The 26,103-nt window shown below is 35.5% G+C and overlaps 3 protein-coding genes across 4 annotated transcripts; 1 reads left to right on the top strand and 2 right to left on the bottom strand.

The window, feature by feature from the left end:
* Positions 1-797: 797 nt before the first annotated feature.
* LOC105164814 (paramyosin-like protein) lies at positions 798-3,849 on the bottom strand. The gene is made up of 9 exons (XM_020694196.2): positions 3,602-3,849; positions 3,379-3,492; positions 2,855-3,031; positions 2,283-2,362; positions 2,133-2,172; positions 1,935-2,042; positions 1,756-1,836; positions 1,526-1,648; positions 798-1,087 (listed from the first exon to the last, which is right to left on the bottom strand). Exons 1-9 carry the CDS (start codon positions 3,659-3,661, stop codon positions 1,025-1,027), a joined length of 846 nt encoding a protein of 281 aa, XP_020549855.2. The 5' UTR covers positions 3,662-3,849; the 3' UTR covers positions 798-1,024.
* Positions 3,850-4,680: 831 nt separating this feature from the next.
* On the top strand, positions 4,681-11,170 carry LOC105164815 (T-complex protein 1 subunit eta). Its single transcript, XM_011083596.3, has 14 exons — positions 4,681-4,854; positions 6,159-6,419; positions 7,087-7,212; positions 7,301-7,504; positions 8,095-8,264; positions 8,365-8,500; positions 8,761-8,877; positions 8,984-9,103; positions 9,180-9,278; positions 9,371-9,460; positions 9,949-10,036; positions 10,239-10,327; positions 10,403-10,477; positions 10,816-11,170. The coding sequence occupies exons 1-14, from the start codon at positions 4,840-4,842 to the stop codon at positions 10,912-10,914; spliced, it is 1,689 nt and encodes a 562-aa protein (XP_011081898.1). The 5' UTR covers positions 4,681-4,839; the 3' UTR covers positions 10,915-11,170.
* A 2,148-nt stretch (positions 11,171-13,318) lies between these two features.
* LUG (transcriptional corepressor LEUNIG) lies at positions 13,319-21,803 on the bottom strand. 2 transcript variants are annotated; one of them, XM_011083599.3, is made up of 19 exons: positions 21,649-21,803; positions 21,152-21,264; positions 20,316-20,413; positions 20,109-20,218; positions 19,313-19,744; positions 19,144-19,232; positions 18,690-18,768; positions 18,507-18,582; positions 18,248-18,297; positions 17,232-17,546; positions 16,889-17,080; positions 16,202-16,447; positions 15,978-16,113; positions 15,487-15,596; positions 15,205-15,354; positions 14,598-14,753; positions 14,284-14,400; positions 13,882-14,088; positions 13,319-13,755 (listed from the first exon to the last, which is right to left on the bottom strand). In XM_011083599.3, exons 2-19 carry the CDS (start codon positions 21,181-21,183, stop codon positions 13,612-13,614), a joined length of 2,739 nt encoding a protein of 912 aa, XP_011081901.1. In that variant the 5' UTR covers positions 21,184-21,264; positions 21,649-21,803; the 3' UTR covers positions 13,319-13,611. The 2 variants fall into 2 exon arrangements, with proteins under 2 accessions (XP_011081901.1, XP_011081899.1); XM_011083597.3 differs by having other exon boundaries at positions 21,576-21,755.
* Positions 21,804-26,103: the final 4,300 nt, after the last annotated feature.

Genomic DNA, 26,103 nt, shown 5'->3' with positions numbered 1-26,103 from the left:
TTAATTAATGAGTCAAGCATCTTGTCATCATTAACAAAATCCAAACAAAATCACTTTAAGCTTTGTCCTCATTCTTACAAAACTATTACAGACACACACACACACACAGGCGTGACTAACATTTCACTTGGATAAAATTCATGTATACCACTAGTCAACATCAAATCCGCGCTAAAGGACTTTTTTTTTTTTTTTAATCATAATTTTAATTCTGTAATTTACTCTATTTAAATATTTAGTTTCGAATATTTCACACTTGTTTTTTTTTTTTTTTGTTGGCAAATTTAGTCCCTTATTGATAATTTAGATCTTAACAACCTATGATTACAAGACAAAAAAAATCTAATCCAGTTTATATGGCAACAAATGATTAAATTTGACAAAATAAAGATTAAATATGATATATTCAGAACTAAATTCATAAAAAAAGGACTAAATATGTGAATCAAGCAAATTACAAAATTAAAAGTACTAATGACCTGTAGTTATAGGGTCAAAAATATAATTTTACTTTTAAAAAAATAAGTATTTTCAAGGAAAATTTGTGTTTTTGCGGTATTGTGCAAGAGGCAATGATACTTATGTAGATGATGAAATAAATGTATGTGAAATTTGTAATCTCAAAGTTGAAATGTAATTAATTATTATTGTTGATCCACATTTAATTTAATTATTTGGCTGCATTAGGGTTGTTAAACAAACTATCATTCATTAAGGAATCTTCATATATCTATGAAATTCCTTTGTGCACAAGACAAACAAACATTAAAGTATGGGGGGGGGGGGGGGGAATTAAAGAAAGAGAAATGGGCTCATCCATATATTTAATTTAATAATAATACAAAAAGTGCAAGATACATTAACGACAAACCTCTTCTAATTTTATTATTGTCTTTAAAGAAGCGTCTTTATTCCGATTTGTGCTTGGTTAACGTGCATTACAACCCTTTTCAGACATGATTCTCAGTACCCCCCAACCAAAAAAGAAAAACAAAAAAAATACAGAGGGAAAATGATTTATGATTTAGGTACAAGGTGTTTTTCCATGTACCTGAGCCTGAAGCCTCTCATTCCTTGCACATTCTTCCTGGAATAATGAGGATGTAACATAAGAGCACGCAGTGCAGAGAGATGAAATCTTAGTATGTGAGAACACATGACAATAGTGAAAAAATCAAAAGGACATGCAGCTATTCAAGTATAAGAAGAAACGTCGCTTGGTCTCTGCTGGAACTTGAGTAGGGAGATATCAAGTTACTATTATCTTGTGTATGACAAGATTCAGTGGTTTACTGTCCAAATGCTTAAGAGATCTGGCTATAGTTTATTTGATCTTTGGACATCCCCGATAATTGTGCACAAATATTGTTTATTGAGCGAAGCCCACATGGGCCAAACAATAATGCATCTTCATTATGCAGAAACTTTTGCATTTTCTTTAGTACCGGATATTTGAATCTAGGAGACAAAAGGTTACAATTGGATACAGTCGAACTGGTTTTTACAAGTTTGAGGACTGCTGTACCTGGAAAAGTTTCAGGAGAGAAGAGCTCTGCCTTTGCTCTGCAATTGCAGCTGCATACTTATCCTTGACGGTATCACAGAACTTTTGTTCCGATTGCAGTGTCAGTTGCACTTTCTCAAGTTTCTGTGTCATGAGAGCAGAAGTTAAGAGTTCATCAAAGCATTTTATGGAGTCTCTAATGACGAAAAGACTGTGGGATCAACAATGACCGGTAACCTAAATGAGAGCACCTGTTGAGTTCCATTTAGAATTCCTTCCAGGGAGTTGATGAGTTTTGTCCTCCCATCAGCACTAGCAATAGCATTTTGGAACTACAAGAAACAATGCAGCAAATTACACAAACAATTTCGTAATCGTGAGTAGAACCCACCATCACAGGTTTTTCATGTACCTATGCTAGAAGCTTCACCTGCAAACTAATGGAATTCAACAGGGATGTTTCCTTTAGCATCAACTCTTTAATCTCTAATAGAGCATTATACGTGTCATAGTGCTTGCGGGTTTGTCTAAGCTTCTTCTGCAACATAGCAAGTGCAGGTGCAGTTCAGCCAGATATAATCAATAACTGAGAAGATATAAAGAAATAATCAAAACCTGAAGCATTTACCTGAATCTGAGTATTTAGTTCAGAAAATCGGAGTTCGTACCTGGTGTTTTTTGTCAGGGAAGCAAAACTAACATATGAAAACCAAAGCAAGAAAGTATTTTCTGGCTTTAATTTCAAAAGCAAAGAAACTAAGAATGGTTAGATATGTACTGTATCAGTTCAGCCTGTGATGGCACTCCATCAAGCTGCCGCTTTACTGACACAATTGATCTTAACTTTGTGGCAAGTTCCTACCATCAACAAGGAGGAAACAACCATGTTATCAGTCTCTAGGAATGATACTTGAGTAGCATCTTCAAATCAAATCTCCGTCACAAGCAACAGGGGAGCACAAGAAGAACTAATAATGCAGATGCTTAACTAAAAAGAAATTACTGGCAACCTTTTCCTGAGAGTGTGAGAGATTTTGAATCAGCATGGCTACAACTAAAGATAGCATCTCAAGCCAACTAAAAATAGTTAAGCAAAATAGGAAAGCCAGTCTGTGGAAGTTTCAGAAAATTCCTCCAAGAATCTGGTACCGATTGCAAGTGTTTAACTAGCCTACTTGAAAAATGAAAGCTCAAGAAAACATACTTATGCCAAGTATTCATGAATAGAAATATATGTGCTGAAAATTTGCTGCACCGGAACTTTGGTGAAAGATAACATAATAATGCCAGTGCACTGATGAGTAAAATGCATAATTCACATATTAGATATTAATTTACTTCTTGTCTCACCTTCTTCGCTGAATCAAGTAGTGCATTAGAGCCTTGAAAATAATGATCAGACTTAACAGAGCCTTCATCATCTACACCACTATGCAACATGTTATCAAGTTCGTCAATCTCCTCCTGCAATCTTGAACAATCTGAACTGCGTCTGGACTGGTAATCGAATTCTTGCTTCTCAAGCGCCTAAGCGGACACAAGCAAATTTCAGCAACATACAGTAATCACTAATCACCATATAAATCACTGCAGTAAAGAAGGGAACTGAGACTTTGGCAGAACATGATAGTTATATACATCCTTCTTCTATGTATCATGCTTTACAGGAAGGAACACAAGGGGAAAAATACTCAGCTGGCATTGCATGGAAGGCACACAAGATTTCCATCTTTTGCAAACTTAGAATATATCAGCCGAATTTTCATTTAATTAACAAAACTAAATAAAGAAAAAGTCAAGTAGGCAGGTACAAACCCAATGAACAGAGAAAAGGTGTACCAATGCAGGAAAAAAGGAGTGAATAAAGGAATGACCTTCAAAGACTCCAAAAGTGACACCACTCTCCACCCCATTGAATTAGGACACTCTTTATCGATTCTTTCGCGTAGAATTCGCACTTGATCCGAAGCATCAGCCTCACATCGGCTCTGGAGAATAAGCACAACGCAATAATGAGTTAAGTAATTAACTTACAGCCTCAACACAAATGCCATTTACCATCTTAAAGAAAAACTAAAATCATGAAGGAGGACCGACGACATTCTCACTTGAATGCCTCCGGATACCGTGCATACGATCGTCAAGATTTCGGATCATCAATATCACCACTCAGAAACAAGAAAAACAACCACCTATTTCTCATTAAAGCATAGAATTCTCAACCGGGATTGCAAAAAATGTTCAAGAAAAGAAATGCAGCTTTTAGTAAAGATGAGGGATTTCCCACTAATTCAATCAGTTCCCCAACACTCTTTGCAAAATAATCTCTATATGTAGCAAGCATAAACTCTCTAATTCAAGATTCAATAAAAAAACCGGTCTTTATGACAACCCCTTTTCGTTTATGCGCGATAAAGAGGTCAAAATTACCTCATTTTTTGCCATTGTTTTGCAGCTAATCAGATATCAGCTGTAAGCCTGCATAAACTTCAAATACCTTAATTCACAGTAGAGAAATATGGAAGGTTTTCGTGGAATTTGAGATTATTAATGAATTAGGAAATTAAAGATAAATTCTGTTTGGCACAAGTTTATATTGGTTTAGAAGGTAATGGGCAAAATGGTCATTACGGTATTAGATTTACAGCATCATTGTGTCATTATGTTGGTTGAATTAGGGATGGCAATGAATTTGAGTTGCAGGATCCGAAACTTGGATCTGCCCTAATTGGGATTGGGATAGATTTTAAAACCTTAAACGGGTTTTGAAACGAATTTCGTGTCTTAATAATTTGGAATCCGACCTATCTCATTAACAATTTTTTACATAATATATCTATCACATATAAACAATAAGCATAATTCATTTATACTTACATATAATATATAATTTATAAATGTTAATATAAGTAACACATTATTTAATAGTAATGTTAAAATACTTACATATAAATTTATAAATAAAAAATAATCTCTCGGTATATTATTGTACTATATTTATAAAATTATGATACTATTATTTTTAAAAATTTTAATCAAGTCTATCAATTTTATGGTTGCCAATTGTGGTTGAAAATTAGTTGTATTTTTAATTAGATTGAGGATAATTAGAGTTAAATTTGATTTAGACTTATTTAATGCTCACCACACTCACAAAGATGTTCATTATGCCCTTTTGTTTTGTGAACAACCCAAACACGCCTCAATCATTCACAGCACAGTACCAGAAACCCCCCCAAGCAGGACTTAGTTAAAACCCTAGCTCTCCCTCTCTACTCTACGTTCTCTCTCTCAACTCACACACACTCAGTCGCGCGAGAAGCTCGCATCTAGCAATGGCAGCCATGCTGGTAAGCTTGCGATCTATCTCTATCTCCCTATTCTTTTAGTTTCTGTTGGTTTTCTCGGTAGATAATCCAATTCGTTTGCTTTTAATTCACGCTGCACTATGCTTCATTGTTTGATTTTTCAATCAAGTTGTACTAGCTTTCTATGTATCAGGTTCTTCTATGACTTGGAATAGTTTTGTTTAGTTCTTCTTCTTATGATAATAATTTAGTGAGAAATGCGATAGTATGAGTGGTTTATAAGAGCAATGGTTTCTTAGTGATGAGTGATTTGCTGCTGAAGCATAATATTGATGACAAGATTCAACTTTTGGTGTGTCGGGAAGAATAAAGTGCAAGTTTTATATTTTTCTTAGTCCTGCGAAATTAAATCTGTATTCAGAATGTTGGTGGAGTCAGGAAACTAGGATGTTTTGCACTGGAACTGAGTTGAGCAGCTGTCTGGTTTCATAGAGATCCACATGATCAGTTTCTGAGTGTTATTTATGCTTTCCTGGTGAACATTTTCTTCTGTAATTTGCATATCGTGATAAATATTAGTTGGACTTCAGGAATCTGGAAATTGATTTGTTTTCCATTGTTAATTGGTTCTGTTTCAGCAGAAATAAGGGATATCTTATTCAGATATTGATTCTGTCACCCTCATTTCTACAACACAGGGAGTAGGAAAATATATACATTGAATAAAATTTCAGCAACAAATTGACATTGTTGTATCCTGGTGTTGCAAAACAAAATAAGATTAATTTGTATAACTGTGACAATTACCAGAAGATAGTAAATAACATGCGCGCAATATCAGATCAGTAATTTATGTGTTATCAGAGTCTTTTCTGTTTGGATTTTACATCTTCACTTGTCTTTAGCATTTGAATATTCTGGTCCTTTTTGCATAATGGATGACATATTGCCAAGTGCTCCTCAACAGACAGTTTTTGTTTTTGCCCATTGTTATTGTACAGTCCTGAATAGTGGCAGCTAATATATGATACGTAATAAGATAAATTCAAAAGATGGGAGCATGTCATCTGGTTTTTTGCTAAACTACTTTTGCTGAAAGTTTGTGAAAAGTATGCTAAAAGATCTAAAATTGCTTGGGTTAGCTCCTAACTGCTGGAGCATGACTTCCAATGTAGGTTTTGATCAACAGCTTCCCGCCTTTTCAATAACCATTTTTCCCTAACATGATTCCTCGAATTGTCAATGATAATGATCTTATTTCAAAAAATCATTACCTTTTCTGTTCGTCCACTGCCTTCGTCGTGCTGTAACTAACTGTATACTGTGAATTGGTGATCAAACAACAGCAACCCCAAATCATACTGCTCAAGGAAGGGACTGACACATCCCAAGGGAAACCACAATTAATAAGCAATATAAATGCATGTGTGGCTGTGGCTGATGTTGTGCGAACCACTCTTGGTCCAAGGGGCATGGACAAATTGATCCATGATGAGAAGGGAAACACCACCATCTCTAATGATGGTGCCACCATAATGAAGCTTCTTGACATTGTTCATCCTGCTGCCAAGATCCTTGTGGATATTGCCAAGTCTCAAGATTCTGAGGTAATATTAAAACTGTTAATTTGCTGGTCCTGTGCCTTTGTTTTCCTTACCACCTGTTTGTTATATAAACCAGTAGTTTCAGTGTCTTTCTTTAAGATAAATGATTGGGCTTAAAAATACTCTTAATTTTGAAATTCAGGAGGTGCTTCAATCCGTATTGATGTAATAAGGGATATTTCATTAATGAGTTATTTGTAAAGCATGAAGCTTCTGTGTTTATTTTCCAATGGCTCAAGGTGCAGAGTCAAAAGAGAAGATTCATGTGATGACTCCATTTCAGTGTGGGATAAAATCATTTTGACTTATTATACCATTATAGAGCCTAGGAAGCAGAGTTGGGAAAATTAGTAGCCTATTTTCTTGGTTTGACTTTTTAAGTTATGCATTGACTTGATTTTTTTATGCTGCACTTGAGGTTGGATGTATTTGGAACTAGAAGTAGAAACCCAAGAGTTTGACACACAAGATTTGCTCTTTTTCAAAATTATGACGATGAAATTAAACTGCTTCCTCTCCCCGGCCTATAACTTATTAATCATTTTTATGTTTAACTTGGTGTTTATCTTTAACTATTTGTAGATCATCAATTTTTATTTATCATCTACATATTATTTCTCTTGATGCTGTGCATACCCATTTAATCTGCTATTTTATTTTTGTTTTTCAGGTTGGTGATGGAACCACTACTGTGGTTCTGCTTGCAGGAGAGTTCCTAAAGGAAGCGAAACCTTTCATTGAAGATGGAGTTCACCCTCAAAACCTTATCCGTAGTTATCGAACAGCTTCTTATTTGGTAGGGGTAGTGGGCTTGGAATCTTAATTTGCTATGTCTGAAGTTGGACTTATCTATGGCTAATGCATTTCATCCCTACACTTTATAGGCCATTGAGAAGGTTAAAGAATTAGCCGTTAGCATAGAAGGAAAAAGCTTGGAAGAAAAAAAGAGTTTGCTAGCTAAATGTGCTGCTACAACCCTTTCTTCAAAGCTCATTGGTGGCGAAAAGGAGTTCTTTGCAACCATGGTGGTGGATGCTGTCCTTGCCATTGGAAATGATGATAGGTTGAACATGATTGGAATAAAGAAGGTATGTAAGTCTTGTGTTTAGCATTAAATCTTAGTCAATCTTACCCCAAGACCACAAGTTTATATGATGCATATTCTGAATGTCATTCTTACAGTTCCCTGACTATCCCAAACAATTACAGTCTACATTATGATTAACCAAATAAATAACAGGAAGTTTATAGACCTTGAAAGGATTTAGCATTTGATGGGAAATGTATTAATTGCAAGTTGTATGAACATGCTGGAAGGAGAACGATTTGATGATATTTATACTCTGTATATGCTCATTTGCCTCTACCCCGACTTCTTTTTCAATATGAAAACTTTACACAAAGTCCTATTTCTGCTAGTTTTTAGTGCGGGCCTGGCAAGCTAGCTTTCAAAATCATCCACAATCTGCATGGTCAATTATGGGAAAGCTAATGATTTGATATTAAATTATTCTTCCATTTGAATGCCTTAAGTGTTCCACTTCTATGTAAACCATATTGTTTATCTATCTACATAATTTGTCTTATATTTCCAATTCAACTAAATGGATCTAAGTACAAATTCTCCCTACTTCTGGATGTTTTTTGGTCGTACTTTTGTGCTAAACTTGCTTTGTAGGTTCCTGGAGGTACCATGAGGGATTCTTTTCTAGTGGATGGTGTGGCTTTCAAGAAGACCTTCTCATATGCTGGTTTTGAGCAACAACCAAAGAAATTTGTCAACCCCAAGATACTTTTGCTAAACATCGAATTGGAGCTAAAATCCGAGAAAGAAAATGCAGAGATAAGGTTAGAATATTTTCCCTATTTTAGTTTGTCCTGCCCCTGCAAGGTTGCTGTACAGCATATGAAAATGCTTACTTCTCCTGGGAAATCTTTCTATAAACAGATTGTCCGACCCATCACAGTATCAATCGATTGTAGATGCAGAATGGAATATTATTTATGACAAGTTGGATAAATGCGTGAAAAGTGGAGCTAAAGTAGTTTTGTCTCGGCTTGCTATTGGTGATCTGGCTACTCAGGTAATGATGTTTTCCTTTTTACTTGGTAATGTTCAAGTAGCATAGGTTTGCATTACCATTTAAATATTTACTAAGAAGGAATAACCGGGTTATATATATTGGTTTAATCAATCATAGAATCATTATTGATCAACATGTTGATTTGATTGAGATTAGCTTTTGCAACTCCCTTTCGTAAACATGATTACTAGGGGAAGCTGAATACTCTTTAGCATTTTATGGAAGAGGAGCGGAATTCGTTAATATATTGTTTTGTGCAGTATTTTGCAGATCGTGATATATTCTGTGCTGGTCGTGTTACTGAAGAAGATTTACAGAGGGTTGCGGCAGCTACTGGTGGAACTGTGCAGACAACCGTGAACAACATAATTGATGAGGTTGTTGTCTTGCTTTTTGTCAAGCAAATCTAAATTAACCAAATGGAGATGTTTCTTCAAGATAAATGTATATTCTCATTTGACCTCTGAAATTTCTGTTATAAAGGTTCTTGGATCTTGTGACCTGTTTGAGGAGAGGCAAGTTGGAAATGAGCGATTTAACATATTCAGTGGATGTCCATCTGGTCGAACTGCCACAATCGTTCTTCGTGGTGGAGCAGATCAGGTTTGTGCCAGTTTTTTTTCCTGCTCCAATGCATAATTTGGACTTTGGCTTTAACTTTTGTCTTTGATAATTCTAGTTTATTGAGGAGGCGGAGCGAAGTTTACACGATGCAATTATGATTGTTAGGAGGGCTCTAAAGAACTCAACTGTAGTTGCTGGTGGTGGTGCTATTGATGTAAGATTTATCTACTTGCATCTGGAATTGTGGGTGTTTGAAGAGGTCTAATATTACCACTTTGATTTTTGAAACTTATCTTCTGTCTGCAGATGGAGATAAGCCGATATTTGAGGCAGCATGCACGTACCATTGCTGGGAAGTCCCAGCTTTTTATAAACTCTTATGCCAAAGCACTTGAGGTAGATCTTGTTCGTGTACTCTCTCTGAAATGGCTTCTAAGTTCCTTGTCTGGGAAAGAATCAAAACGAGGAACCTCCAAGATACTTATAGAAAAATGTTATCTCAAGTATGCATCTTTATTCACAGTAGAAAGATAACGGAACGAAGCAGATCAAAATCTTGGTTGATTTCCTGCGGATACCAAATTCTTATAAGTTTTATACACCTATGCTAGATTCACACCAGTGTCTTATTGTTTGTTGCTCTTCTTAAATCAAGTACGTGGCCATCTCAGATTGATAAATCCCAATGTCGATAGTAAGTAGGATTTCTATCTAATAGTTGGCTTTCTTTTATCTTGTTATTGGCGTTCTTATCTTATGATCCGGGTAAAGTGCACTAGCCTTTCTTTTAATGTTGAGTGCAAATAGTTGGCTTTGCCTCTGCTTCTCTGTTTTTTAATGTGTCATTTCTTCTATCTCATTCGGTGTTCGCTTGGCTGGTGCAGGTAATCCCCCGGCAACTTTGTGACAATGCTGGTTTTGATGCTACTGATGTGTTGAACAAATTGAGACAGAAACATGCTCTTCCATCTGGTAAGCATCTTATACTTAAAAATTATGACGTGTCGCTTTTACAGCCTCGTCGGGGGACTGAAAAACTTTTTGTGTAATGGATCCTTCAGTTAGGTTCATCAATTATAATTTTTAGTTGTAGTTTTTTTAATGCTTTGAGCTTTAACAAATTAGAGACTGTCCCCCTTGTGCTGACCTTGTTGAGGTTATAATTTATAAACAGGTGAGGGCGCACCTTATGGTGTAGACATCAATACTGGTGGAATTGCTGATTCATTTGCCAACTTTGTGTGGGAGCCGGCAGTTGTTAAGGTACTTTCAATCCTTTTAGTGATGAAGCTTGTTGATTACTTGGTCTTGGACTAACAATCATATTCTATTCCACAGATTAATGCCATAAATGCAGCTACAGAAGCAGCTTGCCTGGTCTTGAGTGTTGATGAGACTGTGAAGAACCCCAAGGTGAGATGACATTTGTGTTGATTTTTCTAGATATTAACCAGCTGTAAGAAGTCTGTCAAATCAGTATGAGTACTCTTATTCACTCATGATGCATGGTTCTCTTTTGACATGGACGTGTGTATACCATAACTACTCTTACATTAAGTGAGATAATATTTGCCTAAGTATAACATGATACTTGTAGCGTTATTGTCATCAGTGTCTCCACATCCTTTTACACTTTTGAATGGCACCATTGCATACTTGCACTTAATTTCGAAGTATGTGACTGGTTGATATATCTCCATTTTCACTTTTTCTTTAAATATATTTCTCATCAAATAATGTTCTAAATGCAGTCGGAGAGTGCACAAGGAGAAGCTGCAGCAAGTGCTATGGGTGGTAGAGGCCGAGGCCGAGGTGCTTTCCGTGGTCGTGGCCGTGGGATGAGGCGGTGATAGGGCTTTTGAAGTCTTATCATACACTGAAGCATTTTGGCTGAGTTTTGGTTTTATTTTAATATTTTTTCCTTTTCCTTTTTTTTGGTTCCTGTTTGTGTTTTCCCCCCTCCCTCCTAACTCCATGTATTTTGGCTAAATTTAAGTTGCATCGTTCTTTTTCTTTATGATGTATTAATACTTATGGCATTCGAATTTTTGTAGTGGTGTTTATGGACATTTATATTCGTCTTAGCAATGGTTGATCTTTGAGTTACTTTAGTGTTTTATAGCCCTAGAATATCATCTGATGACTCTCAAGGACCAAACCGAAGCCCTCGGCCCTAATATTGCCCATCACTCTCATGGCATCTCTTGTGGTTGGCTGAAGCTTGAAATAATGGATACATTGACACAGCATCAATATGAAATAATGGGTGCTACTTTGTCAGAAATGCTTCTCATCCCTGTGTCCTATTAACAATATGCAATGAAAAGCAGTTTTTCCACATTAGTTCAGAAGAGGAAGTTTTGATTTGTTTCTATCTATAGCTTGATCAGTCTTAACATTTATTTGGTGGTTATAATTCCAATCCCATTTCATGAAGCACAGATTTGAGGGCCCTGAGGCTCCAATTTGTAGTCAATGCACGGGGATACTCGATCTTTGACTTGTGTACCACGTTTGCAAATTAGCGTAGGGATGAAGTTGTACAGATCTCAAAGTAGAAGAAAGAATGTTGGTGATTGGTGACAGATTGACCCTTGCAACAAATTGTGTGATTTCCACAAGGGGTATTATCTTGGATCTTTCGACCCAAATAAGAAGCCAATTATACGTCTTGTCTGATGAGATGAGACTCCAAGAATTACTTGGGGTCGGTGGCATTATTAGTCAATAAAGTTTATGGCGAAATTTTCAAAAAACGTAGGCAGCAAGTGGGAGACTGTTGTTTTGATTGGGAAGCAAGAAAGTTTTTGGTTGGTGGTGGGAGGGTTCATTTTTTTTAAATGACATGTTTCCACCAACAAGTATATATTTTATTGACAAGTTGGGTTGAAATAAATCTACACATGCAGAGAGCTATACAGATATATATTTCACACACTCCGCCCCCTCCATACTTCATACAATTGTTCTCTCTCTTCTCTCTCTCTCTCTCTCTCTCTGTATTATATATATATATATATGATGGTGATGATGAAAGTGAGGGGATAATGAAGATATGGTTCGCTCGCCGTTCATAATGGCTAAGTTGCCTTGATGACGCTCATTACCTGAAATATATCTGAGTCCCCAGTCTCCATGATCCTCTGAGGGAGAGAGACTGAGAGTTGTCATTTTTTTGTCTGATTATGAATGCATACATCTTCAAACAATATTCTTTTATATACAAAAAAACTTATTAATCCTACCATTTTTTTATTATTTTATTTTATCCTTTCATTCATTCTATTCTTTTAAACTTTTTTTACCCATAATACTTTTTTTAATTATTTTAACATTCTTCATACTTTGCCCTCACAAACTTCCATACTTCTTTAATAAACTGTTTTACAATTATTTTATCACTTTCATATTTATTTTATCTGACCAACTTCCATAATTTTAATAAACTCATAATTATAAATTTTCTTTCTTTCTTATTTTACCCCCACTTTTTTTTCCTCAGATACTTGTTTTTTTCTCACTTTACTATGTTTTGTGTATTTTTATAATTTTTTTCTCATTATCTCATACTATAATTTTTTATATGCTCGCGGGAACCACGTGCAACAACAACCTATATATATATATATATATGTATGTATGTATACATGTAAAGTGCAAGAGTGAATTATTGATAGAAAAAAGAATTCAGTTGATAGCGAACCCATTCAATGGAATACAAGTAATTAACAGTAACACCCTCATCATTCATTTTTTTCATTAAAGTCATCAATTTTAAATTAATTACTAAAATTATCTATAAAAGTTTGACTCTATATATTTGCAGTAACCCGTTTCAAAGTTACATATTTATATTCATGACTTACATACATTAATATAGCAATACTTTTATTCTATTACAGAATTTTAACGTTATATTCCATAATAATATTAATAAAAGGACTCTGCATTGCTTTGATCAAAATCTTAATTTTAACACTTCATAAATTAATTGCTTCCACATCTCATATGCTTATTTTTTATATTATTTTACTTCTTGAAAACATAATTACCTTTGTTATGCATTTTACAGACTTGAAAAATATTTTTAAATACTCCAGATATTTTATCATGACACACTGCTATAGGACTAATTTAATTAACCCTTTTTTCTACATGACAAAAGCTTTTTTACCAGCAATTATTTTCACAAATACTTTGGAAAAAAAAAATAATAATATCTATCAACAACATTATATGAAAGAGAGTCGAAAATGAAAGGATTGGAGAAGTTAATTTTGAGGCAGGTTAGAATGAGTCCCAATGTCTAACTGTAAAAGAAAACCTGAAACTGTTCACTCTGTGGAGTTATGAGACTAAGCCCATAACATCACCAGGCACAGCATAACTGTTAGTTCCTATCTCTTTTTAGGTTCCATCAACTTTAGGAAAATTACATAGCAGCAGTAGGATCAAAGCAGAAATTACGTCGGACGAAACCCCGGCTAAAACGGTCTGGTTCCAAGAACAATGTATTTTGCCACAACAAGAGAGACCTCGTAATCTAATCATTTCCATAGTTTGACAATTTTGTCATGACTGGCAGAAGCAACCAAGCCAGCCACCGTTGATACGGCCAATGATGCGATCAATCCTTCGTGTGCGGAAAGCGTCATAGTCTTGTTCTCTGTCATGTTCCAAAGCTCCAGCGACTGCAAATTCAGAAAAACACAGATCTAAGATGTTTTCTTTTATGTCAACTTCAAGAGATTCTTGTTGGTTTACTTGAAGACGTGATTTCAGGGAGTTAAAAGGTTCGGAGAGAAGGGCTGACTTGCCTGATAACAACCAATAACCAGCAACGATGAATATGTAGGATGGAAGACACAAGAATGGAATTTGTTGCCATTACAACTAAGTTCATGCAAACAATCCCCTTCGCTTCCAGATCTCAATGTCCAAACTCTCACTGAATCCTCACTAACAGAGGCCAGCAGCTCTCCAGAAGGGTCCCAGCAAACAGAATGAATAGGTTTCGTGTGACCCTACAGAAGTATCAATATGGACAAAAGCGCCCCATTAAGACAAGAATGAAGGTAAAGCGGGTATGAATTATCAATACACTCAACAGCAGAAGAACTAAGCGACCGTAAAGGATGACAAAGAAGATTCATATATAGTAAGCACTAATAACATATAGTGAAACCACCAACACCTGAAGGAGCTGGAAGCAAACAGACCTTTAGTGAATGTCGACAAGTCTGTGTCTCCGCATCCAGAATCGACACAACATTCTCAGCAGCAGCTGCAAGATATCTTCCAAGACGGGGTTGGAATCTCACTTGGGCAGTGCCACCCTAGTCCAACCAGAGATGGAAAAATCAGGAAAATTGATTGCCTTCTTCATTCCACAATAGTGTAAGACATATATAGTTATATACAAACACGCACATACACATGCATATATGAACACAAGAGGGTGGTAGGAGAAGATGAAGATGAATAAGAAAGAAAATAGTCAAGGGATTAGAGTGAGACACATTCTTTTTTGTACCTTGAAAACTCTTGCACAGCTTCCATTATTGATACTCCAGTATCTTATCTCACCATCACCGTCACAGGAGCATATCAAATCTTCTTTGTTGGGATGAAAATCCAATGACATTACTCCAGAAGAATGCCCAGTAAAGGTCCGAAGTGAATAGCCAGGCTGCAATACGAGCCAAAAGTAAGTGGGCATCCTACAAAGCTAGGAGCATATCTTCCAAGAGTCCCAAGGATATGATTTAACTCCCTTTAAAGTATTCAAAGTACAGCCATATTTCCAGATGCTTTTGCGGACAATAAGACAAAATAGCATTTACACTATCTAAATTTCTTAGAGAATGCAGTGGGTGCACATCGTCACACAGGGAGTGATGTCATTCTCTTGACTTCCCACATTAAAAGCAACATGTCAAAGAGAAACAACATCATCCCGTGCCTGTAATTTTCAGTTAAAATGTGGAAAACATTACAACAGAAGATGGTAAGTTTAAGAGAACAAAAATTATGCCAATCAAATAATACAATACGATCACCATGATAGAAGAATCAGACAAATATGCTGATGGCAAAGCATGAAAGATCTTGTATAGCAAAGACAGAAAAGATCAACTAACATTATCTGCATCCCAGACCCTGACAGTTTTGTCAAAAGATGATGTGGCCAGGCGAGCCATGCTAGGACTGAAACGAACATCAGTAATCAGTGACGAGTGTTCCTCAAGTGTAGTCTTTGGCTTCAAAGTGTCCGTGAACCACAAGACAGCCTGCATTAATATAATTTCATTATTGCTGTGAGCTAGCAAATCAACATTAAGTCAATTGGCATGCATAAATCAAAGTCTACTTAATACTTGTCCTCTTAATTTTGAATAGCCTTTCTCAATTCTAACGCTTACCTTTTTGTCATGACCGCCGCTAGCAAGCAGCTTCCCATCTGATGAGAAGTGGCAACAAACAACTTTACTGGTACTAGCACGAACAGAACTGACTTCGGTAAATGTAAACCCTGAATAGCATGAAACTCCGAATTAGGATGTACTGAATTGATATTTTAGAGAAGAAATAGAATTCAAATGTTTTCAAGCCATGAAGACAGAAGAAATTCTTTATGCTTATAGTCGGCAAACTAAGAAGCACAGCAAGTGCAATCACCTTATGTTGAGAGGTAAAATCAATTTAAATAAATTATAACCAGCAAAATATAAGAAATTGCAAGAAAATAATTCCATTTCTTCTAAATCTACAAAGTTCATATAAAAATCTCCAGTGTGTTTGCTTACTAAAAACCGTTAAACAAAATAAATCATCTCAGAAAGCTTCAAAACATAAATTGCAGAAGTTCTGAATATAGGCTCGAGCAAACTGAATATTATATCCTTTTACTTACCTTTGCTAACATCCATACAACGACCAACTGCATCACGGGGATCAGCATCATCATGTGACAAAAAAGATTCTACATTGTCTTCAACGTCATCCACAAAACGGTCCATATCAGCTTGAACAAGATCTTTATCATCCCACTGTCAAAATAGTATATACATGAGAAGTTTCAGCACTAAATAAAAACTGTATTCACAAAAAATTAGGACATCCACCAACTATGCTTACCAATTGGTTTGACGGTGATGTAAGAGTACCACTGTTATCAGCTCCAAACATCATGAGGGGCTTCGAAGAACTGCCACTATGTGGCAAAGCAGGCATTGACATCACATCTCCAGGTGTATGAGTCGAGGGTGTTGATGGAGCTGAACTTGGAGATGGGCCAGCTGTGTTTGCAGTCCCTGAGCTATTTGCAGGGCCAGAAGATGATACAGGCTGCTTTCTCTTTCTTCCAGTCTGGTTTTTTGAAGCCTTGAAATTCATGAAAGACCATATTAACATCCATAAAATTCAGAGCAATAAACTTCAGCAAGATTCATATCAACACTTGTATCAGGCAATGCCTACAAGCTCTATCTGCAACTCTAATAGCAGCTAACATGCATAGATTAATCACCTGAAATAGTTACCAAATTTATTTATAGTTCTTTTAAGCGACCGTTCAGAGTTACTGTCAGTGAATACAACAAATATAGAAAGTTGATGATTTTATTCATCATAGTAAATGATGACAAGGGCTATGCAAAACTTTTATCCTGACAACTGAATAACTGATGAGTGCACTAGATTGTCCATTATGACCTGAAGTATGAGAAGTGAATGCTCAAGCAAAGTATATAAACCATGTACAGAGTTCAACAATAAAAATTGGGGTGTGTGTGTGTGTATCCAATAACATGGAAAAGGATAAACCTGATCATTTCCGCGGAATGAATTCGACATGCTACCATCGCCAGTGACACTGCCAGTGCCTATAATTTTATCTTGCTGGAGATTGTGATTAGAACTCTGAGGTTGCTGTTGAAGCAGCTGCTGTGGTGTTTGATTATTGCTCTGTTGTTGCTGCTGCTGTTGCTGTTGCTGCTGCAGTTGTGCAATTTTCAACTACACAAGAAATGAACAACAAGGGTGTCATGAATGATTCAACAGTTGCAGGACTCGTTCTTTTGGTTACAATGGCAAGATTTGGTCAAGCCACCAAGAAACAACCAGGTGCAAACTTGAATGAAGACATTGATCAAGGAAGTTGAGCCACCTTCATTAACATCTCTGGATCTGCACGAGGCACAACTGGGCAGCCAGCTGGCAAGGGGGATCCAATGTTAGGAACTACATCGCCAACTGAGTTAGTGAGCCCATCTTTACCCATAGACAAACTTCGATTGTTGAGAAGCATTCTCAGCCTTCTGCTGTCTACATCACTGGCAGATGGAGAAGTTAAACTCTGCTGTGCAAGCATAAGCTGCTGCTGGTGCTGAGGTGTTAGCATCTGTAGTTGATGAAAGGGCTGAGGACCTTGCATAAATGACTTTGGCTGCTGGAGAAGCCCAGAGCGAAGATGATCAAAACCCTATCAATAATAAAAATACAAAAGAGAAGATGTAAATGAGGAACAGATTCAGCGTCAACATGAAATTGCAAACAGAAATCTGAAAAAACATAAAATTATTAAACTTGCACTGTTAAGAAAACCAAAATGCTAATGGAGTCCTTAAAAACATTAAAGTAGATGCCTGCAGTGACCCCAAACTTTAAGATGCAAGTCATTGTTAAAAGACGTTGAATAATTAAACATGCAACCATGTAAAATATTGTGCCTTCACAGTTTTATACGCATTGAAAAGTTGTGGACCTAAAATGTGACTGCCTAAAAGGTGACTATCAGCCAAGGCAGTGAACATCAAGTAGAATCACGCAGTTTAATATCAGAAACAAGCATCCATCATTTTGTGGCAAAAATAATTATTAACCTAGGATATCATTATCTGAGCTGACATTAAGACTAAGCAAACGAAAGGCAAAAATCGCTTTCCAGTTCGTCAATATATGAACCCCTTGCATTGGAATCTCAAGCAACTTTCTAGCCACATCTGGGTATATAGTTTTCAGAATTATGTAACATGACATATATGGATTTCTAAGTGCAGACAAATCTGAACGCTATGATGCAATATCGCCTCACGAGATGCAGGTCAACGAAACAGTACTCCAACCACAATATCCATGAACCAACAAGAGCCTTAAAGATATGTAAAAACCATATATACTTACTGTTAGAGGCCATCCTTTCAATGTCAAATTGTTACCACCTTGATTTGACCCTAAAACAAACACAAGGATATTATCATCAGAAAGTACAGGGAACGTCCATCAATTAAACAAATGGCATTACTGTGCCTGCTAATATAAAAATATAATCCCATTTCACCTGGTTAGAATTTGTTGACCTACCAATAGCAATTATCTAACGAGTGCATCTATGTGTTTAACAACAAAGATCACTTGAAGCCAAAGGATGATTGAGGCATACCAGAAATTCCAATCAGTGATCCATCAGGTCCAGGAGCTCTCGGGTTCAGGATAGGATTCATTTCAGTTTTAATTTCCTGTTCAGGCATACAAATGTATACATGCGTATGAATAACACACGCAAGTCGAAACACAACTAGCAAAATTTTATCTGAAGAGAAAAAGAAAGAAAGAAAGAACTGACTGGTGTAGACCCTGGAAATTGCTGGCTTCTTGCTTGAACCTGGGGAGACATACCACCAGCAGTAACATGCAAAACTTGCCTGAAAAATGAATTTTAAGTGCTGATGAATCAAGGATAAGGGGTCAATACCATTGGCTAAATTAACAGTAAATATTATAACCTAAATAAAATAAGGACTCTTATGTTTACCCAACCATCTTTTCTTCTTCTCAATTCAAAAGATAAGATTTATGCTCGTTCACTAGAAAAATTAAAAGAAGAAATTAGGAATGTCACCACAAAGTCAGATAACTTCAGTTCTTCAAATAAAGACCAAGAATATACAATCATCCTAGAACAAACATGCAGATTCATCTGGGGTAGCCGGACGTATAGAGCGGACGAAAACCCATATCCATATTTCTACAATGGACAATATAATGAGCAATATTCACAGATATCATATTGAGCATACCCAGATGGCTGGCCAGCTGCTGCAGCTGATTTCAAGATTGAAGCATGATTTTGATCCAAAAGCTGGCCCACATTATCACCAAATCTTTGCTGAAAGTAAACAGTGTACTGTTAGGACCTCAATGAGGAGTTACATATTCTTCTGCTATGCCCTTACATATAATTTGTACCTTCAACGCTGCTGCATCTCCCAAAGAATCCCTCTGAACAGGGAGCTTTAAGTTCTCCTCATACATCTTTGTTGCCAATGCACTGGCAGTGCCAGGATTCTGTCTCATGAGAGGATCATTTCCAACAATCCCATTGGCTGTACCATTCATGAGGTGGCCACCCTCACGCCGCTGTTGCTGATGTGCCTGTTGTTGTTGCTGTTGTTGCTGTTGCTGCTGCTGCTGCTGCTGTTGCTGCTGTTGCTGTTGTTGTTGTTGCTGCTGTTGTTGTTGTTGCTGCTGCTGCTGTTGTTGTTGCTGCTGCTGCTGAACTTGCCTCTGCAATAAAAGCTGCTGCATCTGCAGTTGGTGCTGCTGCTGCTGCTGTGAGTTTTGTGACTGTGATGGCTGCTGCTGCTGTTGTTGCTGCTCTCTTGCTTTCATTAACTGAGTCTGTTTTCCGTATATAAGTAAAACAACTGATTAGAAATCAAAACTACAATAACATTAGACACAACACTGGCTACTTTTGTGGAACATCATGCACATACTTGATGAAGTTAGTTTCCAGGAAAACTAATAGGAGGAGCATAGAGTCTGACAAGAAACTTGAAGACAAACCAAAATTCATAATAAAAACACCATGCCGTTAAGCATATTAAACAAAAAATACTATGCAGTTTTGATCAAGCCATAAAAAACTGCCATATGTACAATTGATGGGGCATAAGATGCTTGTGATAAGAGCTTGGGCAAATAAAGATTAAAAAAAAACAGGTAAAATGGAAGTTGGAATTATTTTAGATGTGTAGCAAACCTCAATGTAAGAGGCAGCAACTTCAGAGTGCTTCTCATTTGTCCTAGCAATAAATATATCCCAAAACACCGACCACCATTCAAAGAGAAAGCCACCAGGAGCATCGATAGCTGAAACACGCACAAAAAAGAAATTAAAATTTGAAAAAAAGGGAAGTCATTAAATAAGAAACGTTATCCTCTTTGAAGTCGCCTTTCCCATACGCACCAACAGGGTCAGATGATACTTTCCCTTCAGCTTGGAAAGCCTGAGCAGTGGCCTTCAAATCTCTCTTTACTAAATAATCGTGAATATAGACATCCAACCTAGAAATAAGAAGTCAAGACATCGGCATAAAATTGTGTGCAACAGTCCCGGGAAACATGCACGTTAAAGGGGAAAACATGAAACCCTAACGATAACTCCAACATCATATCAGGAAAGTAGATGGAAGCAACAGAATCGACAAAGTTCCAATAGGCAAGTCAAAAGAAAAGGTAAAACATGAAACCCTACAGATAACTCCAGAATCATATAAGGAAAGTAGCTGGAAGTAACAGAATCAACATAATTCCAATAGGCAACTTAGAAGAACACATCTCAACCAATCAAAAAAGAGGGGAGGAGCGAGAATACTTGTCTATCAAACAAAAGAAAAGGATTGCATTGTCAAGAACCAAGAACACTCTAGAAAAATTATATTGAGCTTTATAACAAAAACCACAACTTTGACTTCACACAAGCTAGAACCTGTAAGAAGTGCAAATTCAGACCGGACACAGGCACACCAGAGAAAACCCTATAGAAGAGACACTGGAAAAAGGGTTAAAGAAAACGAGAGACATGAATAGAAAGACTAAAACTTCAAGCCAATACTGAACAGTGAACAGTTCTCCCAGAACTCACGGACCCAAAACCACACAACCTCCGAAATCTAACAGAAACACAAAAAAAATGCATAAAACAGGAATCTTGAACCCTATAAAAGAAAATATTCAAAACACACACCAAACAGCAAAAGGTGAGACCTTTTCAGTATTTGAAAATAGAACACAAGAACTTACATTTTGTCCGCTTCCCAGTTGGTTTGAGACATCTTTTGCAGTCGAATAGAGGAGAATACAGATTGTCAGATCCTTAAATACAATCTTTCCTTCTATTTCGTCCCCCTTATAGCCTTTATAAACCCATAAAAGAGAAGGAAAAAATTAGAGCAACTGGTTATTTACAATCAGTACAACAGCGGACAAGTAAAACAAAATCTAAAGCCGATAGTTAACACACCACACAAATTGGGGTTCAGAGACAAGAAAACCAAGAAATCTCGAAAAAACACAAGTAAAAGTCAGTCACCTCCAAAATGCAAAATACAATATGCTACATACTACTGGTAAAACATACACATATATTTGCTATTTATCCACATCCCATCTATATTTTGAGTCATGTATTGACAAAAAATTGAAAACAAAGATAAACAGAGATTACCTACAATCCCATAAACATAAAAAATAAAAATAAAAAAAGAAAGAACCCTTCTGAATATTTTCTCTGTGGGTACCCTTTTTCTTTCTTCTTTTTTTCTCTTGGAAGAAAGTAGCAGCAGCTGTTAGTTTTGCAGAGAACTAAAAGAAATTCTCTTTATTTCTGATTAGCTTTCTTGGTGGATTGAAGGGGCTGTTGCAGATATCATAATGGCTCTCAGAATAATATTTACCCTTAAGTCCCTTTCAGTTGGTCAAATTTGCAGTTTAAGGCCAGTGCTGCAGAGGGTGGTGATGTAAATACGGAAAACACCCCCGTCAAGCGCCCGAGTTATGAGAAGAAATGGGGATTGAAACGTCAATTCCGTTGGCCTTTTGCTTTAGGAACAGCCTTTTTAACGTGGGGCTTGTACTTTAGCGTATTTATGATTAAGCCCCTTAAGTTTGAGTGTTTTTTGCACTGCTTTTGACATTTTCCAGATTGTCTTAATTTTTCATGCTTAGCCTTCGGAGTTGTGAGCGGGTAATGACGATTTTGGCCATGGTCTTGAGAGGGTCAACATAGTGGGACTAGAATGTTGTCTGTTTGAGTATTGCAAAATTTGTTAATTAGGTAGGAATAATGATTATACCATCCAATATTATTAAATAATAAATAAATTAAAGGAAATATTATAATACGTATAAACCCCACATATAAACCAAAAAAAATCAAAAATAAAACAAATCCCGAAAATTCTTCAACACATGAGTATAATTGTATCGAGTCGTACATAATTATTAATTAATACTGATTCATAATCAAAATTCTATGAAAAAAACTATTCTTTCACGTCATTTATATCTCATTGTACGAATAGATTCTAATATTTCTTTTTATTTTGAATAATGATAATTTTCAAATGAGGGTGAGAATATATTTTTTTTTGCATCAATTATATGTATTTATTACTTGCATCCGACTTACAATTTGATAATTTTTTATTGACCTATAAACTCAAATATTAATTGTATTTAATTATGGGAACCCAATATGTCCATACCATATGCTTCTTTTGCTTTCAATTTGGCATGCATGTGGCTTATAGAAACATATAATACTTTATTTTTCTATTATTTGTTCATGTACAATATTACATGGGTAAATACCATTAAATCCCATTTTAGAAAAAAATGGATAAGTGACTAATATATAAAAGTTGGAGTGTTTGAAGAAATAATTGTAAGAAAAACAAAGTTGACGTGGACGTTTTTTATAAAAAGAATTAGTGCATTACTAGCTTATTTGTATTACTTAATTATCCTGTTTCATAGATGAATAAATTTAAGACGTTACTGGAAAGAGGATTTTCAAAAAATATAAAAAATAATTAAGACAAAATAATTTTAAAAAAATTAAACTTATTTACAAAATATCTTTAAGTTGCTTATCACCAACTTACAATTTTTGAATTATTTTAACTTAATTTAAGCTATGATTCAAAAGTCACTACGGCTGTGCGGAAAACTGAAAAACTGGCCGAACCGAAAATTCGGTTCGATTTTCAATTTTTCTTAAAAAAAAAATTCGGTTTTTGGTCACCGTTTCGATGACCAAACCGAACCGAAAAACTGAAATTTTTAATTATAAAATAAATATAATATATTTTTATACATATTAATATTATATAATTATATATAATAATATTATATTAGTAATATATATTAATATATAGAATAAGAATTGAGAATGAGATTGATTATTTGACTTGACTAACTTAGGCTGTTAGGCAGTCGTTACAGAAGAAGAGAAAAGACAAACACTCTGAAACAGAACAGAAAGAAAAGAAAAAAAGAAAGAGAGACTCCCTTGGCACCGGCGACAACTGACGAACTGAGACCAGATTCACCGGAATATTGCAAAGACGACTTTACACGAGTCACGACAGGTAGGTTTCTGGCTTTGGTCTCTTAGATTCTTACAAAAAATGAAAAAATTTTAACTTACAATTTTGCTTTGAAGGTGTTTGATGGAATGCCTAAGTTAAAAAATATGTTGTTATTTTTCCTCTTTTGAGTTTTCGGATTCTTGGCATTGTTGCTGTTAATGGAATTTTCCCTTGGTTTAAAATATCAAAATATATTATTTTTTTTAAAAAAGAAAAAAAAACGGTTATTTTTCGGTTTTTAAACCGAAAAACCATTTTTTTATTTGGTTTTCGATTTTTCAAAATGTCGAACCGAATTTTCGATTAACCGGTTTGGACACCTCTAAAAGTCACTCCCCCCCCCCCCAAACACCCCCTTAGTTATTGTTACTATGAAAAGTATTTTTAAAATAATGCAATAAATTGACAATGACCGGGTGTGAATTTGGGAAAGAATAAATCTTTTACCAAAAGGGTAAGCAATTTTTTGGCTTTGGGCTTTAAATATTAGAATATATTTAAACAAAAAAGAAAAGAAAAGAAAAAGGGAATAAGGCTGTAAAATGTGTAGTTTGTCTTTTGTGATGACCTCAAATACATTATTCATTGCATCCATCCAACACTATGTTTTGATAATAAATGGATGAAGCATTTTACATCATCAAATCATGCCATCCAACTCTCCCATCAACTTGTGTGTCAACTCTCGTCTCATTTTTAAAATTGTCTATTCATCAATGGGTTATCTTTTTATAATAATATTACCCCATTTATTTTTTAATGTTAGATTGAATAATTATTTCAATTTAGATGAAAACGATCATTTATTTGTTTGGATGGGGTCCGAACAACAGGTCGGACCTAACCACTGTTTCACTTAATTTACAAATTAGCATAACCGCTATAATCAGTTTAATTGAATTAATAACAGTTAAATCTTGAATTTTTTTTTTACCGTATATTTAATTATAATTTATCATATCACACAATTATCTCATAACACAAACTAAACGGAACGTTATTGAATACCTACTATTACACAACCACCAACACCATTCCTATTTCATAAACACCATTTGCCAAAAAAGAATGTGGGGGGAAAAATTCAAAAGAATATACAACTCGATGAAATATTGTATATTTGAATAAATTATAACAAAAAATAATTATGTACGATCAGAATAATTTTTAAATACTCAATCAGAGCGATTACAGACAACCTCTTTATGTGTCAAATAATAGTAATATATATTAGGTTTTGCAGTATATTTTAATTATAATGTAAATCTATCCAAATCCACACTATTTCTATTATTTATTTATTTGTCGTATTTTTAAAGAATATTTACTCATCCAATTAGGAAAAATGATTTATCAAAGTAAAGTTGGGCTAGCCATAAGACGGGCCCAAACTTGTTAGCAGGGGTATTTTTAGTCGAACAAAATCGTAACCAACTTTAGTCGAGCCCATTTAGCAAGTAAGCCCAAAACACGAGTTGCTGATTCATTTTCCTAAAAATTTGAACCCAATTCTCTACCGACAAAATTAATTAGACCAAGAAAAGACGGGATTGAATTTTGTGTTGTAAATTCTATTATATTTTATACTTCATTCAACATACATACGCTACGTGTATAAAAATGAGATTTTGTATTGAATTATACGCAAGTGTCATGTGTGTTGATTGAAGTAGAAGATGGAATAGAGTTTACGACACAAAAATTGGATATGGAGGAGGAGGGTGAAAAGCAACATGCCACTGAACTTAAACAGTAGGTGGGTGCAAAAAACAAGTGGACCCAAATCATTCAAATATTCATTAGTTCAGAGCGGCAGCGCCCTCTGCTCGGATCATCCACACACAGACAACGGAATTTCCAAATCCTGCTGCTGCAGTTGCACATCCCCCACCAAGCTATATATCTACCGCTATCCCCCCCCACCCCACCTTGTCATGTGGACCTTATTATCACACACACACACACACACACCAACACCAAGAATGAAGACGGACGAAGTTGAAGAAGAAGGAAAAGACAATTAAATTACAAGGGGGCTGATGAGTAGCGGGTGGGTAGAAGGTACGTACGTGTATGAAACATCAAAATTGAAGGTTGAGATGCAAAAAGTTGACAGCAAATAGAGATGTAATAACGATTTGTCGTCTGATAATTGCATGCATGGCAAGATGGCAGGCATGCATGCACAGTTTGACTTACTCTCATTAACATTACACCAGCAGATATCAGTTTTGAATGAGATTTATCCCCATGCACCTACCTAGGTGTCTGCGCCGTGACCTTACATAAAAAAATCATCTTATTAGATATTGAAAAGTTTTTACTAAAGAAAGAATATTTATGGGTTTTTTTTTTTGTAAAAGAAAAAGGTAATATATTAGGAGTTTATAATTAAGAAAAATGCAAGCAACCCCTTTTTGATGCGGAGTATATACAAAACAGTCTACGTTTTTTTTAAAATGAACTAATTTAATTACTTTCTTATCAGAGAGGTAAATTGGTTTATTAAAAAAAATTAGGGATGAGATGTATTATTATTTCTTTTTTTAGGTGAAATTTATTTATTTGTAATATTACAGTGGAATAAATTGCATTAAACCTGTT

This window comes from Sesamum indicum, linkage group LG6 (genome assembly GCF_026168435.1).
Source record: "Sesamum indicum cultivar Baizhima isolate 11 linkage group LG6, ASM2616843v1, whole genome shotgun sequence".
Classification (NCBI taxonomy): Eukaryota; Viridiplantae; Streptophyta; class Magnoliopsida; order Lamiales; family Pedaliaceae; genus Sesamum; species Sesamum indicum.
This window is presented reverse-complemented; position numbering and strand designations above follow the sequence as displayed.